This window comes from Toxorhynchites rutilus, chromosome 3, assembly GCF_029784135.1.
Source record: "Toxorhynchites rutilus septentrionalis strain SRP chromosome 3, ASM2978413v1, whole genome shotgun sequence".
Taxonomy (NCBI): domain Eukaryota; kingdom Metazoa; phylum Arthropoda; class Insecta; order Diptera; family Culicidae; genus Toxorhynchites; species Toxorhynchites rutilus.
Window position 1 is genome coordinate 128,300,847 of NC_073746.1, and position 19,654 is coordinate 128,320,500.

General features: G+C 36.9%; 1 protein-coding gene across 1 annotated transcript in view; it reads left to right on the top strand.

The window, feature by feature from the left end:
* Window positions 1–19,654, top strand: part of LOC129774798 (uncharacterized) — a 214,189-nt gene that overhangs the window by 158,134 nt on the left and 36,401 nt on the right. The window contains exon 4 of the mRNA XM_055778759.1: window positions 13,170–13,271. Within this exon, the coding sequence (XP_055634734.1) occupies window positions 13,170–13,271 (102 nt within the window). The remainder of the gene's footprint in view (window positions 1–13,169; window positions 13,272–19,654) is intronic.

Genomic DNA, 19,654 nt, shown 5'->3' on the forward strand with positions numbered 1-19,654 from the left:
TTTGTGCTGATTCATTCTGCGTCGCATAAATTTGGACTCTTCATTTGTAAAATGTTTTATTTTCCCGATATAATTTTCTATTTATACGTGCTGCCCGTTAAACGTGAAATTAAAACTAATTTCTCGATAAATGTTTTCATGTTGAGCAGCTAACGAGGCACGTTTTAGATTTCATTCTGGGAGGAGGAATGTAGTTCAAATATAGACATTGCGCAAATTTATCCTAGTTCAACAGTTAGAATCAGCATCTCTGGCTTCTTGGTATGAATCAGGAAAAAAATCAGATTAAATGTTCGAGGAATGCGATAATTCCCCTAGGGTAATGCTTCATACATATTTTGTTCAATGTTCAATTTGCTGATTCAATCAAATTGAACTTTGATTAGATCCATTGAAGCTAGGAAAATTTATCTAAAAATCGTGCTCGTTAGATGGAAAGAGGTTGGTGAAGAAGAAATCCCTAATGCACTAGACAATTCTCAAAGGTGCGATTTTCGGTGATTTTTGTATGTTCGTGACAAGTGAACATCGGGGGCTAAGTATACATAATTGCGAAAGTTATTTCCAAACCAAACTAAACCAAAACAATAACAAATCCACCCAGAAAACTTTAAATCATATAACAAGCGTATATACCTCATCATATTTTCAATATTTTGGGTGTTATATGATGCACCTAATTGTCATATGCATACAAAAGTGGAGATGATATATACACTCTGTCCAACTTCTATTAGATCACCCTGATTATATTTCGTTGCAGCACAAACAGTTAGAATTTCTACATTCATACATTGTTGAATGCTTAGAATAAAGTGTATTTAACGTCAATTTTATTCAAAAGAGTTGTTTATTTATTTATTGTGCTTAATTATGATAATTTCAGCTGTTCAGTTTCTACAAGACCACTTCAAAATTCATAAGTATTATCAATGAAAAAATCAAAACGATCGGCTGATTCACATGTCAATAATTGGCAACCTTGTCATTTCGACTAATAACCTCGAAAATTCGTGTTGGAATACTATTTACCAAATTCTGCTGAACGGATTTCTCGATATATTTCCATGTTTCCGAAATTGCGACCTTGAGCTCTTCAATCGTGGTGTGCCGTTTCCCTCAGTGTAGATTCTGCGTACAAGGATCCCCCTAAGATTTTCAACAGGATTCAAGTCCGGAAGGCGAGCCGGCCAGTCCAAAAAAATATGTTTTTGATCTATTATCCATTGCTTAGTTTCCTTGCTGGTATGAATAGTAGCATTGTTTTGCTGGAATGTGAATTTTTTGGGACGATAGTCACGCAAAAATGCTAAGAGAGAGGATTCCAGAACATATATGTAATCCTTGAATGATGTGAAAGCTATATTGAGCTCTCCGGTTCCACAGAATCCCGCCCAAACCATGCACGAGCCTCCACCAAAATTTCTGGTTGAAAAATACTGTTCCTTTGTCCGTAAATCACGCCAGTACCCGTTGAAAACATCAGGACCATCTAAATTGAAATACTTTCCGTCACTGAAGATAACCTATACATTGCAGAACGTTATGGTATACAGCAAAAAGTATTCTTTTGTAAACATTCTTTGTCACAACATACCATGACTCACTGTCGGCTCATGTGAGCTTTGGCAAAACTCAGAGGTCTTCCGATGTGAGATGGTGTAAGATGAGAAGCTTTAACCTTCCAAGCCCTCTTTATGTGAGATTTTTCTACCGAAACTTGACGAATTGTCTCCCGAGTAACATTTGAATTGAAATATTGCTTTATTTGCATAAGCAAATAAATTGAAGTAATTGAAACGTTATAACTATTTTCCGATTATCCCGGTCAGAGAGCTTCGATTTACGAGGAGCTCTCTTATTTTTACCATATCCTTGAGGATTCGTCAAATAGTCGAGAACTACTTGATGGGATCGTCCAATCCGACGAGCAATTTCTCTGATTCCAACATTGTCTTGGTAAAATTCATCGATTTGTCATTTTTTCTGTCCGTGAAAAAATGACAAAATTACCGTTTTTCCTTCGGCATTTTCCACATTTATTAATCAAACTAACTAAAAACAACGGAAAACGTAACTGGTCTTATAGAAACTTGACACTTGAGAAATACAAAAAAAAAATTGTTTACGCTCAACGCTTGCACACACACATATGAAAATCATTCAGTGTATGATAGTTACCAGCGTTGTTTGTTCACAATGACACAAAGCAGCAAGATCACCAGATAGTCTTATAGTAGTTGGACAGAGTGTATACATCACTCAGTTGTTTGGATGATGAGTAACTGCTATCTCGCATGGCTATCTAGAATATACTTCAGGAGTAGTTAAATCTCGTACATATAATACGAAAAAGATGTAATCGAATACTTGATTCCTGGGCGTCTATCATATATTTAGAAGGACAAATAAGTCAAATAAGATTCAGTGCTACGTGTTTGGAGTAATCAAAAACATGAACATGGCGGATCTTGATGTCAAATATGTCAAAGTCCTATCATGATGCAATATGGTCTTCATTACGATCTCATATGATTTACTGTTGAACGGTTTTCCACAGAGTGTGATACCATGTTTCGCAGTACTACATTGATTCAATTCATATGTTAATGCGACTCACAAACTGCATCAACCTAATATGCGCATTTTATAGAGATCGGTTTTACGATAGCACATATCATAAAACCGATGCTTATTGAACCGAACTGAGACTTAATCTGTAGTGATAAATACAATCCAGGTTTTGGCGTTTTATACGATATGATTTTGATTCGACATCACTTTATTTGCGACCATAGAATATGTGAAGTTATGCGATTCAATGTTTGTTAACATTGGTAACACTTATATAAGGTAATGCAAATATTTAGAGCTACGGGGTTTCATAGCATATGATGCTCGCGGCTTTGACATCGGTATTGATGATTGGACATTGACTTTCGTGCTGCGATGATGTTGGTTGCCCCTTTTTCAGATCCTGTTTCTGTAATGGTCTTTTTTGTCTCATTGCGCGCTTGGATCGAATTCACTCTGTGTTATGTGGAAGCTTAATCAAAAGGGAAACTTGTCGGGAATTTTCTCTCAGTTTTATTATACATGATTTTGAACACAGGTACAGGTACAGAAGACAAGCCCACACTTGATGGACGAAGCGAAATATTCTGACAGACCGAGCTCATCTCTTCGAGCGACAGTAATTGTCGCCCCATTTATGGACGCAACCCATACTCTATTCAAACCTGTCTACTATATAGAATACAATGGTGTGGTGTTTTCGATTTTTTTTCCGATGCCAAATATCTTAAAATTGCATGAAACGTCGAGATCTACTACAGAGTCTTTCAGATTAAAAGCTCACGCAAAAAGAATCGAAAAGCTCCTTATAATTTTTTTTTGTTCCGTCGATGGTAACACTGCATTCCCCACTTCGGGATGATAATATTCGCCTACTCGTTCAGTCTGATTGGATGGTTTTTATTGTCAAGATATGCAATTTACAAGAACGTGTATTTTTAGTGAAATCGTATTACTCGAGCAACCGAAGCCTTAATTAAACTTTGTCTTCTTATGGTAAGAATTTCAACATTTCTCGTCGTCGATTACTTCCTCTGGGGGTACGTGCTATGTTAATAAGTCACAAAATTTGGAGGAACTTAACACTCCTATACTCGTGCATTGGTCTGCCAGACCGAGAAATCAATAATTCGTTCATTTCTCAGAAAATATCAACACTACGACTTTGCGATTCTCTCTAGCTTCGTTATTCGTCGTTCGTCATCGTTTAGCGTATCGCATGTGTTGGTACAAAGGGGACATGTGCCACTTTTTTTTAACACTTTCGGTCTGACACACCGACGCGAGTATAGAAGTAAATTTTTTGGACAAGAGCAACGACAAGAACACACAACAACAGTCCGGTAATGATCTTATGCATTTTTTTTTTTTTATCCCATTTATTTATTTAAGGCTCATTAGCATTTTAGCTGTAACAGAGCCGAATTTTAATCGTGTACATGTCACATGGTTATCATATATCTATAATTAGCACATTACACAGTTGCCATTCGCCAGTATTCCTTCTATACCATTACATATGGTACATTCACACAGTAGCCATTTAGGCGTAAGAGTATTCTTTCTGTTCTTCCATTATCCAGTTAGACCGAAAAGCGGAGACAGTTGAATGATCATTGTTGAGTTATTTATAGAACAACAGCCCGATGTGTCTTGCAGAGCAGAGCAGTTGTATGGATGAATCGATCTTATTTCGACCGTGGATCGATCTCCATCGCTGGTGATTGTTGCGTGGACGTAGCTATTCTGTAACAACACAAAGTCAATGAGGGTCCTGAGTTTTGAACTCACGATCGATCGCTTACTAAGCGAACGCGCAACCAATGTGGCTACGGAGACCCCCTGATCTTATGCATTATATTCAATAAAAATTCCACGCCACTAACTTTTCATTCTACAATATTCTAGAACATGAAAAAACTTTTCATGTTCTAGAATATTGTATAATGAAAAGTTAGTGGCGTGGAATTTTTATTGAATATAATGCATAAGATCATTACCGGACTGTTCTTAATTGAATACAGTCCCTTCTGTAACTGGATTGAACGGATCCATATATTAACTATTCGTCGATATATTCGTCGTTAGATTCATACGTTCAAAAGCAAAATATAAATGTTTGACTTTCGTATAGTTAATCGCTAAATATAATGGTCATACATATACACACTTGTGAAAGAATTTCACTTGTGGAAGAATTGTAAACAGTAAACTATAAACTAATCGGTGGCTTATGGTAATTTTTAACAGTTACTGTTTCGGGGATATTTTTTTTATATAGAACAATATCGACAAGAAAACAAGAAGAAGAAAAAGAAGTTCCTAGAAATCTTTTTAACGGGTGTTAAATAAAAAATGAGAATTTTTTCAATCACATATAAATTTTTTTTTTCATCGATTTCAGTATTTTTTATTAATAACATAATGTATTTTCTTCAAAAAAATGTCAGTGAATGTTTGAGTAAGGACCGTGGTCTGCTGTTCGACGCAACTTTGTCGCAATGATCTCACAAGAACGTTGTACGGCACTTACGTCCATTTTCCGGATTCTTGTAGTCAGTTGCTTCGTGTCCTTGGCCCTCCAATTGTTTTTATACACTAGGGCACTGAGTGAGCCAAAGAAATCCTCTATTGGGCGGCACTGGGGCAAGTTTGTTGGGTTACGATCTTTCGGCACGAACGGCATCTTTTTCTCCTCAAGATACGCCAGCGTCTTCTTGGCGTAATGGGAAGACGCCTTGTCCGGCCAGAAGACGTACTTACCATCCGCGTGATGCTCATTCAAGAACGGCAGCAGGATTTTATCGAGGCACTCTTCTCGATAGATTTGTTGGTTGATTGCCAGACCGCTCGGCTTAAACCAAGGCTTTGAAATCGGAAATGGCGATGTACAACATAACCTTTTTTCCCAACTTGTCAAACAGCTTCTTTAACGATGTCTTCCTCTGCTTCGTCATTATCGTCACCGGACGACCACTTCAAACCTTCAGCTCTACGTTCAGGGAACCCAGGATACGATATACCGTACTGACAGGTACATTTTCTTCCTTAAAATGTGCCACCGTGAACTTTTTTCCTTGCTGGAAATGCATTTCGTAGAACCGTACAATGCGTTCGCGGTGCACGTGCTGTTTCGACGCCATCTTTGCTTTGACTAAATTCAAACTAGCAAAACCAAACACGCCTACTGTTTCTAGGGAGCCCAAAGAGCAATTTTCTTGGAGAAATAAAGTTTTACGCTCTTTATTTGAGTTACTGAAAGGTATTGAAAAAATTCTCATTTTTTATTTAACACCCGTTATATCATCTTTTTATACCCCATCTAAAAATAGGCATTAATTCTCAGTTTACCAAGAATACAGAGACAAAGAATATTAGAAATATGCAAACTTTATATTCCAGAACCTTTTTCATCTGGTGATTATCTAGAAGGCCGTTATACATTCTTATCTTCGATAAAATACCCGAAAAACACGCAACAACTGCATGGAATGTAAAAAATAAGTTTGTTTCGAGCATGCAGTTATGCTATGATCTGATTTGAAATCCAATGAAACCACAATCAATCAATACGTTTTTATATTATTTTATACTTTCATGAATTATATTCAGTTGCTTACTTTTAATTAATAACAGAGAAGAAATCGAACTTCGTTATTTGTGTTGGAGTATCAAAAATTACTCTGTTTTGAGGAGGCTGAATTATATGATCTATTAAAACATAATAAAAACGAAGAAAACATATTTTTTGGAGTTTTTTCATTTATTAATACCCTTTTCTTCAAATAAATGCCAATAAAGCCTGATAATAATATAATGGCAACATTAACGAGAAGTTCAACTTTCGGTCTGTGACACCGTGCGGGAGTATATGTGTTATGACGTTTTCAAGGAGTACGAAACAAAACGTATGGTTTAAGGTGCCAGAAATATTTTTTTCGGCGCGTGCTCGCAAAATTTTTTTTGGATTCAACAAACTCAAATTGCAAAGTTTGCGACACTAGTAAAATCATTTTCATCAAAACCATACCTACACCATACGTTTTGCCTCTATTCCGAAAAAAAAAATCCCAGAGTGTCGATTTTTGACAAAAACTTTTTTTAGATGACAGTAGATCTCGATTTTTTCTTCAATTTTAAGACATTTGGCATCCAAATTTTTTTATTTCGAAAACACTATTTTCATGTACCTATGATTTTTAGAAAACTCAAACTTTGACCGCTTTGCGTCACTCTCCCTTATGTCCGATTGAGCTGAAATTTTGCATAGGGTGTTTTTTCGGGTGAAGGGTTTGTATGGGGTAACTCTTTGATTAGGGAGATAATTAGTGAGGATGACCTGGTGTATCGGTTTACCATCGAAACCGCTACGGATGTGCAGGAAGCGATTGCGATTGAGATGTTTCCTGACAAAGGTTGGAGTTTCGCACGACCGACAGATGTCCACGACGTTAGTGTACGGGATTCTATCAAGAAGATGCATCAGTAGAGGACCAAGTTACAGAAAAGCAGGTTGCCTACGGCTGAAAGTCTCTGAAGAAAAGAAAAGAAAGGAGAAAAAGAAAAGCTGGTTTTCCGCTTGGCCGTTGCGTCAGGATGACGTAAAATTGAACCGTTTCTACAGAAATATAAATCTATCGGTCGACTTTTTTTCATTTATTTAAATTAGCTGAATACGATACGAAGCCATTATTTTACAGTGCAAAGGACGTTTCACAGCTATTCATGACCTGGCATTTTGTTAGATTAGAAAGGACATTTTCTAATTTGCATGGATTTTTTTTCTATTAATTACTGAGAAAAAGGTCGCAAATTGTACGTAAAACATGTTTTTCACCCGATAATGTTGCATTGAATGATTTGATTCGCGCATGTTTTCATATTTTCTATGCGGACTCAACATAGGTTCCAACAAAGATCATATTTAATAATAGTTCATTCAGAGAAAAAAACCCTTAACTACATTTTCAGTTTTCACAATGGATTTGAAGCTACGAAGAAACCTTTTTTTGGATTTGCTTTTCCATTAGAAGATTATTTGTTTATTCAATTTATAAATTCTCTCACATAATCGGAAATTGTTAATGCCAAGTGTCTTAAAATTGTATGATACGTCGAGAACTAATGTCATCTCGAAAAATTTTTTTTATCAAAAATCAACACTCTGGGACTTTTTTTCGAGTTAACAGTAAAAATCGAGGTTTTGTGGAATCATAAGACATTTGGCATTAAAATAAAATTGTTGAAAACCCCGATTTCCGGTGATATTTCCGTTTTCAAACAAAAAAAACTCAAATTTTAACGTCTCCGACACTAGTAAATAGAGTCCGAATGAACTAATATTGTGCATTGGGTATGTTATCGTGCAAATCAACATTTCACAGCAAGTTCCGAATGAAGAATCGAGATAATTATTTTTTTTTCTATTATAGTGACTTTCAACACATTTCGGCTGGTTTGTCACATTTACTTCCATTTTTGGAAGAATGATGATGATGATGGTCCCGCCTCCTTCCCCGACAGGGGTTTGAGCAAGACGAGTTATCAAAAGATAATTTTTTTTTTCTCAACATTGAAATGAGTTTAGCAAACACAAAAAAACGCATTGATTTTATTCACAGATATAAGTCCAAAAAAAAATTGCAATGTAAAAAGATAAGCCAATACTCAGTCATGTCCGCCACAGAGCCGATACGGTCCCGACGAGGCCCTTGCAGCGAAGTGGTGCACCAGAGCGCAAGTCCAACCGCCAGCCTTGTTTTGGATTGACTATGAATATCCTCATTCAGAGAAATCGAGAAAATTTCCTTTACGAAAAATTCCTAGACCGGCACTTTAAAATCTTTCAATTTAATATCCTTTATATTTGTGGCACACGCGCGGTGCTCACACTTTTGTAGACTACTTTTATTTTTTTTCAACTAATACAGACATAATAGAGATCAATAAAAATGAAAAAGAAAAAAGGTAATTTAAAAAAATTTAAATAGTCTACATAATATAATCCGTTCAAAAAACTTTGTCAGGTTAATTGAAAATATTAAACAAACTACAAACTACAAACTACAAATTGTCCACATTAATTATCCGTTCGTATAAAACTTCGTCAATTAAAATCTTCGTCATAAAATTTTAAAAAAAATCGTTCGACTGTTAATAAAACACAGCTTCCACGGGTGAAATACAGTGCCTCTCAAATTCTGTAAGTGTTGTAGCGCATTTAATATGTCTTGGCTTCGAGTTGAAAACGTTTATTCCCTCGAAGTATAACGAATTTTGTTAAGCACGTGACAAGAAATTAGGTGTTCTTAATTCATTCGCGTTTCTAGTGTTATATCTATGGAAATCACTTCCTCTTTCAACTCGATCACACAAATATCGAGGCAGCAAACCGTTAACTACTTTAAAAATGAACATCATAGTTATATAAACAATTATTTGCTTCACGGATAACCATTTTCCATTGATAACCGTCCAGCATCAAAGATGAGGAAGTGAATCTATTACATTTTAAAATCAACCGCATTATATTATTCTGCAAACGCTGTAATCTCGATATTTGTGTATCATTGGCTAAAAGTAATATGGAAGAACAAAAGTCTAAATGAGGAGAGATGATTGACTTGTATAGCTGTATTTTGCTGCACATAGTTAAATCGTTTTTCAATCGGCATAAGATTCCATACTTCTTGGCAATTTTCTTGATGTCAATGTGAGTATTGAACTTGAGTTTGTCATCAATAATCACGCCAGAATATCTAATCTCCCGAACACGATCAAAGGTCTCATCACCAATTACAATAGAGGCGTTTTCATTAGAACGATTTCGCAAGATTACCATAATTTAGTTTTATTTATATTCAACTTCAATTGCTAATACTTCAACAATCTACTTATAGAACGCAAATCTCCATTCAAATATAAAACGACCTGATTCAAGTCATTAGCTGCAATGAATAACACAGTATCATCTGTAAAAAGGTTAATATCACAAAATCGTAAAACTCGTCGCATGTCGTTGATGTACATAATAAATAGAAAGGGCCCTAATACATTTCCCTGAGGTACTCCAAGATTATTCCCTACGGGAATGGAAATTGAATCATTAAAAATAGTCCGTTGAGTTCTGTCATACAAATAACTTTCAAGCCATTTATATGCAGTACTCGTAATTCAAAAGCGCTTAATCGTATTCAACAACAAGGGCCTAGAAATTGTCTCGAAAGCGCGTTTCAGATCCAAGAAAACAGCAATGATGGTATCTTTACATTCTAATTTCTCTTTCCATTTTGCTAACACCAAGTTAAATGCGTTTTCACAGGAATGTTCTTCTCGGTATTCCGATTGTTCTGGTATTAGCAAACCGTTGAGAATGTCGGGAGTGAGAATTGAACTCGTGATCTCTGCGTGAGAGGTATGGATGTAACCACTAGATCCAGTTACCAGATCGCTTCCCCAAAGAGAGATAATTATTTTTATGGCACCCAAACCATATGTTTTGCCTCGTTTTCCGAAAAAAAGAGCCCCAGAGTGTCCATTTTTTGACACTTTTTTTTCCGAAATGACAGTAGGTCTCGACGTTTCATGTAATTTTAAGACATTAGGCATTCATTTTTCTTGGAAACCCTAATTTCCTCTCAAAAAACTCAAACTTTGATCGCTTCGCGCCACTCTCCCTTAAGTTCGATTGAGCTGGAATTTTGCATAGGGTGCTTTTCGATGTGGTGAAGATTTTTATGGGGTAACTTTTTGAAGTTCGAGATGCCCATTTTTTTGGCACCCATTATGTGAACCACGAGGAACTGGATTTTGAGTGCATTTTTCACCACGGATATCCGATGAAGAGGCTGACCAATACAAATAAAATAAGTATTGACTTACTTATGTAACGTTTGCATTAAAAAAATGACTTTTTTCGGATGATGATAAACAAAACTAAGACAGATAATTGAGTTTGATAAATTTCCCACGGAAGGCAATTATATTAGCTAACTTGTAAAAAAAAATTCTACGCCCTTGCGAGCGGCCTTCCGGCAGTTAACCGGAACATTCGCCATGGCGGACGAAAACATGCTTGTAGGCATGTTTTTGAGATCTTTCTTCACTTTATTTATCGATTCCTTCTCAGTTTTCGCAACAAAATTGTTGGAGTAGATCTTACGCTTCAGGTTTGCCCAGAAATTCTCGATGGGAAGCAGCTGGAGGACGTTGGGCATCGATATTCAGCCGCTTCATCTCCTCGAACGATCGCTTCGAGTAGTTGGCTGACGCCAGATCCGGCCAGAGCACCTCGTCTTCGCCCTTATGGTATTTCTTGATGAACAACGTAACTTTCGGCAGGCACTTCGTACTATAATTTTCCCCGTTCACGGCCAGTCCGGAACTAAAGAAGAGTGGCTTTGACATCCCCTTCTCGTTGATTGTCAGCCATAGCAGCACCTTCTTGGGGACCTTGGTGTGTGAAATAAACTTCACTTCGAAGCTCACTTCCTTCGTGGGGAAGTAAAATACGAAGTGCCCTGCCAGTCTTTGCCATCGTCGTGCATCACCACCGCCACGCTCCGATTCGCCGGGAAATCGACTTGACCATCTTATTCAGCCGCTGTCGCTGTGTCATTGCCTGCAGCTCCGAGACCAGTGGACGGGACTTCCGCTTCCTGACATGCATGTCCATGTTCGCCAGGTATTTTTTCACTGTTTGGCCGGTTGCAACGACCTCCCGGCCAAGCGCACGCAGCAATGTAGCCAATTTTCCCTCGATCTTTCTCCTCAGCTTCTTGTCGCTCAGGGTCGTCGGCCGTCTGGAACCGGGCTTTTTGTCGATGCTCTGATTGTTGTCCAATACTGCCAAGTTGTTGTAGATGCCGGAACGGGTGTATCCGGCGTCCACAAAGTGCCGCACAATGTCCGTTTTAGACACGGCGGGGTACCCCTCTTTGAACGCGCACACTTCTGAGCGGAGTAACTTCACTGTTCTCGCCATCACGGTTTAAGTTAGACTGATAGAGCTAACAATTGTTTTCTGCTGACTCATGGGTTACTATGATTGATGCTGCATGGGTAGTTTCGTCAGTGCGTGTGAAGGTAAACCCTTGAAAAATTCGCAATTTTTGTCCACTTTTTCAATGCAAACGTTACTTGTGATGCGAACTTATCCACCATTGCCTATCCGATATACACGGTCTGTTCAAAAAGTATCGCGGCAAAAATCTAAGACGAGTCGGAACACATGCAAGCAAAGTAGCTGTCAAAAATTAACTGAGCATTCAAAATGACCGAACTTGTCGACTAAAGTGAGAGACATTAATACCAACATAACGCTACAAAAAATAATTAAATCAAGTATACGTACCTAAATTAAAAATTCGTGATGCGATCCTCGTTTGTGTTCAACACTCTTGGAAATAATGTTGCATTATGATTTTTTTGTGATTTGAATACATTAAACGATAGCGCAATCTATTGAAAATTGCGATTTCATATTCATACACTTGAGTACTCATCGATGGCATCATTCATACTTGTTAGCAAGCAAACCATTTATCATGACAATGTCATGCGAAAATGCGAAAACAGAATAGAAACTGAGAGAGGTTGGCGTCGACATCATGCCTCATACCGTATGAGCACCAACCTCTCTCAGTTTCTATTCTGTTTTCGCATTTTCGCATGACATTGTCATGATAAATGGTTTGCTTGCTTGTTAGTGTTCAATTCCAATATCTTCTGAAAAGTAGCAGCGTATACTGTAACTATAGTTACGTAATTACGATTAATTACTCTAACTGATTCATCGAATAGAAATAAGGTTCTGCTGCCGTAAAAATATGCAAGAAAAGCTGTTCATATGGGATCGCAAATCATTATTTCATTAAACACTAGGCTTACGCTAAAAGTTACGATTTCTTAAAAATTTTCGGTACACAGAACTGTGCCAGAGTACATTTACGAATGATTGGTGATGTTTTATATATTACAATTTTTGTCGACGTGCGGAATTGTTCGTGTGTACTTTAAGAAGCGTATACATTAATAATGTGAGCTCCTAAATAACTTTCTAATAACAACTTTCCAACGTGATTCACAGTCTGAAGAACCGTGCTGAATATATGAATCTCACAACTTATTGCTTTCGTATTTTCTTCTAATATGCCGAACTAAGTAGAAGAGTAATTATGTTTGCTGACTGAACACGTAGGAGCATATAATAGTACCGTAAATTGAAACAAACATAAATCACACGATTACTCTTCCATTTGCACCCACGTTGTTTTCCTATACTCTCTGATAGATGAGCTCAAGTATGGTTTTTCTTAACACAGTTTACCTTTTTGTTTGGTTCAGCCAAAATCCTTACATATCCTTGCTGCTGCTGCTAAACCTCCTACATATGTTCTCGCGCTCGAGTTGATAATGACCTGTCAGAAGTTCTACTTGAAAGTACTTTCACCACTTAACGTCCACTGTCGTTTTCCAAGGCGTTAAAATGGAAGAACACATACATACACGAGTCTTGGTTAAAAACTTTTCTGGCGTATTAATTTCCACGACTGACGCTGGATTTTTTTTCTCTTTTCCTTCCCACTCTGTGTTAGGTATCCTGGATCCGAAGGAAAGAGCATCATCTGCTGACGATCGGAATGACAACGTACAGCAGCGACGAGCGCTTCAACATTATCCGCTCCGAGGATTCCGAGGTAAATATGAACATGTGGGCTGGGTATGTACGGGGACACCAAAGTGGGAGACATGAGCTCCACTGATAATTCTCCTTTGATAGTTTGAATTCATTGCTAACGAAAATTAGTTCTGTAAATGCTCACAGTTAACAGAATATCATTCACATTAGCTTCAAGAATGAATCAAATGAATAATCGAATAGTCCACTGTTAACGATCTTCAATCTTTGATATTATGAAATGTATGATTAAATTCCAGAGTACCATTCTTGTACGAATTTGAATAGCGACAACTTGGAAAAGTCGAGCCAGAAAAAGCAATCACCTTCATCCTGTTCAAGAAAAAAACAGCAACCTTTTTTGAAGGTACTCTTTTCCATGCATTTCTTGGTTCATCTGTAAAATTTCATCAAAACCGAAGACGGTCCAATCTGATCGGCTCGTAGTTTGGTTCCTCAAATTCTATTATCAATAAGGAACTATATAACGTTACACGATTATAATGCTTCGCTGACTCTATAGGAGCACAAATTGATCATTACTGTATCTTCTAAACAAGTTTGACTTGGTGATCTGATCGAAACAAGACTCGCAACTCATAATGTCTTTCAATGTACACCTTTTACCAGCGCCATCTGCAGCCGGGTTCCAGACTTCCAAACAACATTTCGCCCGTATTTTATCGGATAACCTTAAAAGTAAAAGCCAAAATCGTTGGTGATAGAGCAAGCATGAAATCTGATGAAACTTTCACCCTATCAAATCACATGAATTACTTTGTTTATACGCTTATCGCCGGAATGCTATCGGCAGACGAGAGAATGTGTTCTCTGCGGGCGATGTTTTCCACATACCACCAACCACCAACCCTCCAACTGTTGGGGTGCCGATTTGATTCTTTTTTTCCCCGCGCTTGGTGGTTGAAAGCTATTCAAGTTTTTTTTTTGTTTGTTTCGCTTATTTCACACAAAAAAAACCCTCATGTTTCATTCATTCAATCGAATTGACTGCAGATCAAATGACAGGGGAAACTTTTTTTCAGCGAAAATATAGCGGCATAAAATCATAAACTTTTCCGACGGCGCGTATCGACAAATTAGATTATGCAAATAAATATTCACCTGAGTCAGGCGAAAACGTCAAACATAAATATACACACTCACACCCAAATCGGTAAACGATCACGCCGAAAAGTTGTCAGCAAAAAAAAGGATATTTCGATGGTGCCTGTTTTTGACATCGGTTGGTGATATTTTTGAGCGCAAGTTTGAAGCTTGGTACGAGTAGATATAAACTAAGTTATTTTGTTATTTTGAATTCTATCCCAGATTGTATGTCGTTTGGTCCGATAAAAGAAATGCTTAGCTCAAATACACTACCATTCCCGCAATAAATTCTTTCCATTAATTTGAAGTTATGAGGAAAAAAATTGACGGGTATGATTACTGTAGCAGAGCATGCAATGGTTACGTGACTCCACGTATATGCTCAGCGATTATTTATCATCTGCCATTCCTCGGAAACATTTTTTGGTGCCTTAGTCCAGCATTCATTCGTTGAACAAGTACAACTATTACCCCACCGCCTCCCATGCTCATCGGTAATTGCGAGCTAAAGGAGTGCCAAACACTAATGGTTGCCTGCATGCAATTGGTAGGTGGGTAGGGGAAAGAACGACTTACCACCAAAAGCTACGTTTGGCTAAACACTTATGTTCCGACTCGGATTACTTCCTAGTGATGGCTTCCAGCGAAACGGATTAAGATAAAAACAAACGATTGTACGTCATGGTCGCGTCGCGGAAAATCGCCGTGTTAATGTCTTCCGGAAAGATGTGAGATATCGGAATAACACGATGGGGTTTCGATTGAAGCGATCGGCAAAGTGGCGATAATTTGACCGTTTGCACGCGAGACCGTGTCTTGGTTTCATATGGGTAAGTGTTATCGTTTAACTTTTTTCGCTTCTGTTTTCCATGGGAATTTGTAGCGCCTTGATGCTTATTAGTTTGGCCAATTACTAACAAATTATGGATTGGCGTTATCTATTGCCCTGTGTTTTGAATGATATTGTTCTTCGATATACAGGATGTTTAGTTACTCAGTACAAATGCTTTTAGGGTTGGTAGAGGGTCAGATGTGACGAAACAAAAAATCTATGCATTTGGACAAATCTCAACTGTGAAAGAGTTATTGAACTTCCCTTGAGCTTTTCTGTTCACTTTAATCTGACTCCAATTCAGTACACTACTAAGAACAATTATGTTGCATTGAGACGAACCAGCCCAGGAGGCTGAAAGTCTCAAAAATAAAGAAAAAAAAAATTATGTTGCATTAATTTAAAAGATGGCAACATTTTGTATACAGGGTCGTATAGCTCCTAATAAAATTTTTTTTCGCTTCGTCGATGGTAACACTGCATTCCCACTTCGGGACGATACTATTTGGCTACTCGTTCAATCTGATCAGATGGGTTTTAGTGTCAAGATGTGCAATTTACACGAACTTGTATTTTCAGTGAAATCGTATTACTCGATCAACCGAAGCATTAATGAAACTTTGTCTTCTTATGGTAAGAATTTCAACATTTCTCGTCGTCGATTACTTCCTCTGGGGGTACGTGCCATGTTAATAAGCCACAAAATTTGGAGGAACTTAAAGATAACTCGGATTTTCAACAGAATCGAAGTCGTAATGTTAGAGTTGCGCATGACGAATTTTTATCACCGTTTAAAACGCGTTATCGAAAAAGAAGTGGTCACATCGAGAATGTCCAAAAATAAGCTTTATTTTCGTTTTTTTTTTAATTTTATATCGGTTCACTTTTGTATAAGTTATTAAAATTTGTTGCGTGAGCGTTCAATCTGAAAGACCCTGTTGAATGAAGTTGTGAAACATTTTTTGGGAAGTCAAAAACCTTAAAGTTAGTTTTGGAGGGTTTTTATTATTTTTTCCCCAAAAATGAACGATGAACTGGTTTCTATCAACCAAATTAGAAGCTCTTAATTCTACAATTCGTTCTTTGATACCCTACTGTTAACTCTTTTACTTGCAATTATTGCACTTGTTCTGGCGATTGAATGACTGCTTCAAAACGAATAACTTTTCGATAAAAAAAAAAATCTTCATCTGCATGCTAACTGAACCACTCTCGTAATATTTGATACCTCTTTCATTTGTAACTTCCGAAACACTATGAACCAATTGTTTTTTTTCTGGATGCAGTAACTAGTATCGTCATCAAAATAATCAAAATGGTTCCGAGAAGTTTGAGGTGCCAAAAGACATTTTAGGTTTAAGGGGGTAGTACACTATGAACATCATAAAAAGTATGTGATTTTCACGATTTTCTTCAACGAGAAAATAAATTACTATAATTAATCTGATACCTCAGTGTTATTAGGTATATATTACTTTACAAACAAACTGGTGTAAACTGGTGAGAGTTCTACAAGTCTTCCTAGTAGACCGATTTCAACCTATGATTTTTTTTTCGTACTCTTGAGTATATTTCCTGTCATCGTACGGTGTTTTTTTACAAAATATAGATTTTTTATGAAATGGCAACATTTTTTGTAAAATAATTGTGTTTTTGCTTCAAAAATCGAAACAAAAACATTCACCAAAATTTTATTTTTCAAAATATCAAAAAAATCGTAAGTACGATGACAGGAAATTTAGTGGAGAATCAAGGAAAATCTATTTCATCAAAATCGAATGAACCGTTCCGGAGGTAGCACTCCCCCCGGTTTGCAAAACTTAGTTTCGAGAAAAACACGTTTGAAATTTTGGATCCGCGTTCCTTACGCAGACTTTAGTCGAACACAATAATGCATTGCGTCATAAGCATCGTTGTACTAAACGCTAACATTTGTTCTAAATTTCTTGCGCCGAATTGGCGATGACAGAGACATGGTGTCCACATCTGGTGACAACTTCAAATTTGGACAATAATTTGGGTCCCAAACTCGTTAGTGTAATCTATATTAGATTAGAAGATACGAAGCCGGTTTTTAAAATCTAAAATTTGAATGAAAATTTTCCCATGATATTGAAACACATGTTTCTGACCATATGGCTAAAGATTCCCAACATAGCTTTTTTCATCATAATATAGAGTTGTCTTCAAAAACAATTTTCGTATGAGACTTTTTCACCAGCTGCAAACAAAAATATTTTTAATTTAAATAGAATACTAGTTTGATATGGAAAAGCTAATTTTCATTCATAATTTCAATTTTAAAAACTTGTTCATTCCGACTGAAAATCAGCTATTCTTTCACGCTCCCCTAAACTAGTAAACGAAGCTCAATGCCGCCAGCACGGATATGTCAATGTGTTGGTTTTAGAAACATTCAACTGATTCGTGGACACAACAAAAACAAGTTTTTCATACGAATTTTATTTTGTTTTATTTAACACAAAAAGTGGTGACGCGAATGCTAGATTGTGACTGCAAATCAACAGACACGTCGGGCGAATGTTTTAGTACAAAACGCAAGTAATGACAGCTGATGAGAAGCAACGCACAACGCGGCATTCTGTTTCCACCTTTAGGTCCACTAATTGGCTTGTAACTTTGGAACGGAGCATCGGACAAACCTGGGACAGTAAAGTAGACATCCCAGAGAACATTTTAGGCCAGAAATATTTTTTTAAATTTTTTCAAGTTTCCATAGTACCTAAGGGGGTACTTTAGAATATCCAGTTATAACATCGTATCTGTGACCAGTGATGACCATATCCTCTGTATAGCGAAGAGAACCTACTCCTACTCCGTCATCCTCAACGAGAACGCTCCTATTTGGTCCACACTTGACAAAAAAAAAATAGAGGAACAGAGTGCGAAGTCGGAAATTTTAAGTGATTTTTGACATGCTGTAACTTCGTGAAAAATCAACGCATATCGATGGGATGCGCATCATTTTTAATGCTATAACTTTCAGGTATTAGTATATTTTACGTACATATTTTTATTTTGTTATGTGTAGGTGTAGTGGGCAACAATATCGGGAAGAAATGAAAAATAGATTTTGCTTTGTTTTTTCAAGAATATTCTAAACTAACACAGGATTTTGCAACCAACTCAACAGCAAATCCAATTAATCTTATCAACCAGATTTTATTTGGTTCCACGAACGTTCCCTTAGGACCTTCCCACACAGAGATATTTTAGTTTGAATGAAAAATTACCCCTTCGTCTTTGATGATGAATAATTCAATAAACAACCATCTCACCGCAAATCGAAAAGCAGTTTTGAAAACTTCAATAAATTCTGCACAAGGATAATTTATTACTTTGACGAAAAAAAAATTATTTACATTTTTTGCATCGATTTCAAAAAAATGTCAAAAACAGGATTTTTATAGTGCTTTAAAAAATCCACTGTAGTTCTGCAAATATCGCATTAAGTTCTAATGTTTGCAGGAAAATTTTTAGTCTAGTGTATTCTCCAAACCTCTATGAACGTTTCATATTGATACGTTCAGCCGTTTTTTCTAGTCGATTTTTCAAAGTTTGGAGTAAATTAGAGGAGCGTTTAATCGCAAAACGTATCAGACGTTCTGACACTCACATAACCATTTCTCTGCACTTTCTGTTTGTTCCACAAATAATTACTATTAGAATATAAAATCATCATTAGACACAGTTTTCGTTCAATATGTTTCTTCGGGAAAAAAACTCTTATTTCATCACATAAAATAAATATTTGATACGTTAAAGTAAATTTTGATTCATTATTTTGATTTTGAGAGCATGTTTATTCCACCTGAATATCCATCATTATTTTCGCCTCCCAATGAAAGCACACGAAGATTAATGCCGTCTACGCGAATATACTCTCCGAAATCAGAATTCGAATTGGATTATGATTCCTATAATTCAAAAGCAAAAGCAGCAGGTTTTCAATTTTGCAGTCTTTATTTTTAGATTTTCCAAAACAATACTCGGAACTTGAAAGTTCAGTATAGTTGTATTGGTGTACCTGAGTGCCAACCCGTGAAACATCTCAGTGCGAAACTAACAGCTTTCGGGGCGAACCTAGTGCGACACTAGGTTGAAACTGAGTGAATAAAAAAACGTTCTGACAGCAGTTAGTGTGGCACCGGGGTTGAAACTGAACAAAAACGAATTCGCTATTAGTCTTACAATCAGCGCCGACAACTGATTACGCCTGCTGGTATGAATGAAAGAAATGAACGTGAAATGAAACGAGACTGTACGAAGGTGAAGTGATATTCTCTTCATTGAGCGTGAAGAGAGAGTAGCACTATTTTCAGCCTGCATGAGTTTGCAACAAATCGAAAGATGATGGGTTCATTATTGAGTGACGATGTGTCAATTGGAGTGAAATTGTAAGGCCCCGTTTGCGAATGCATCTCTTGATTCAACCAATCAAC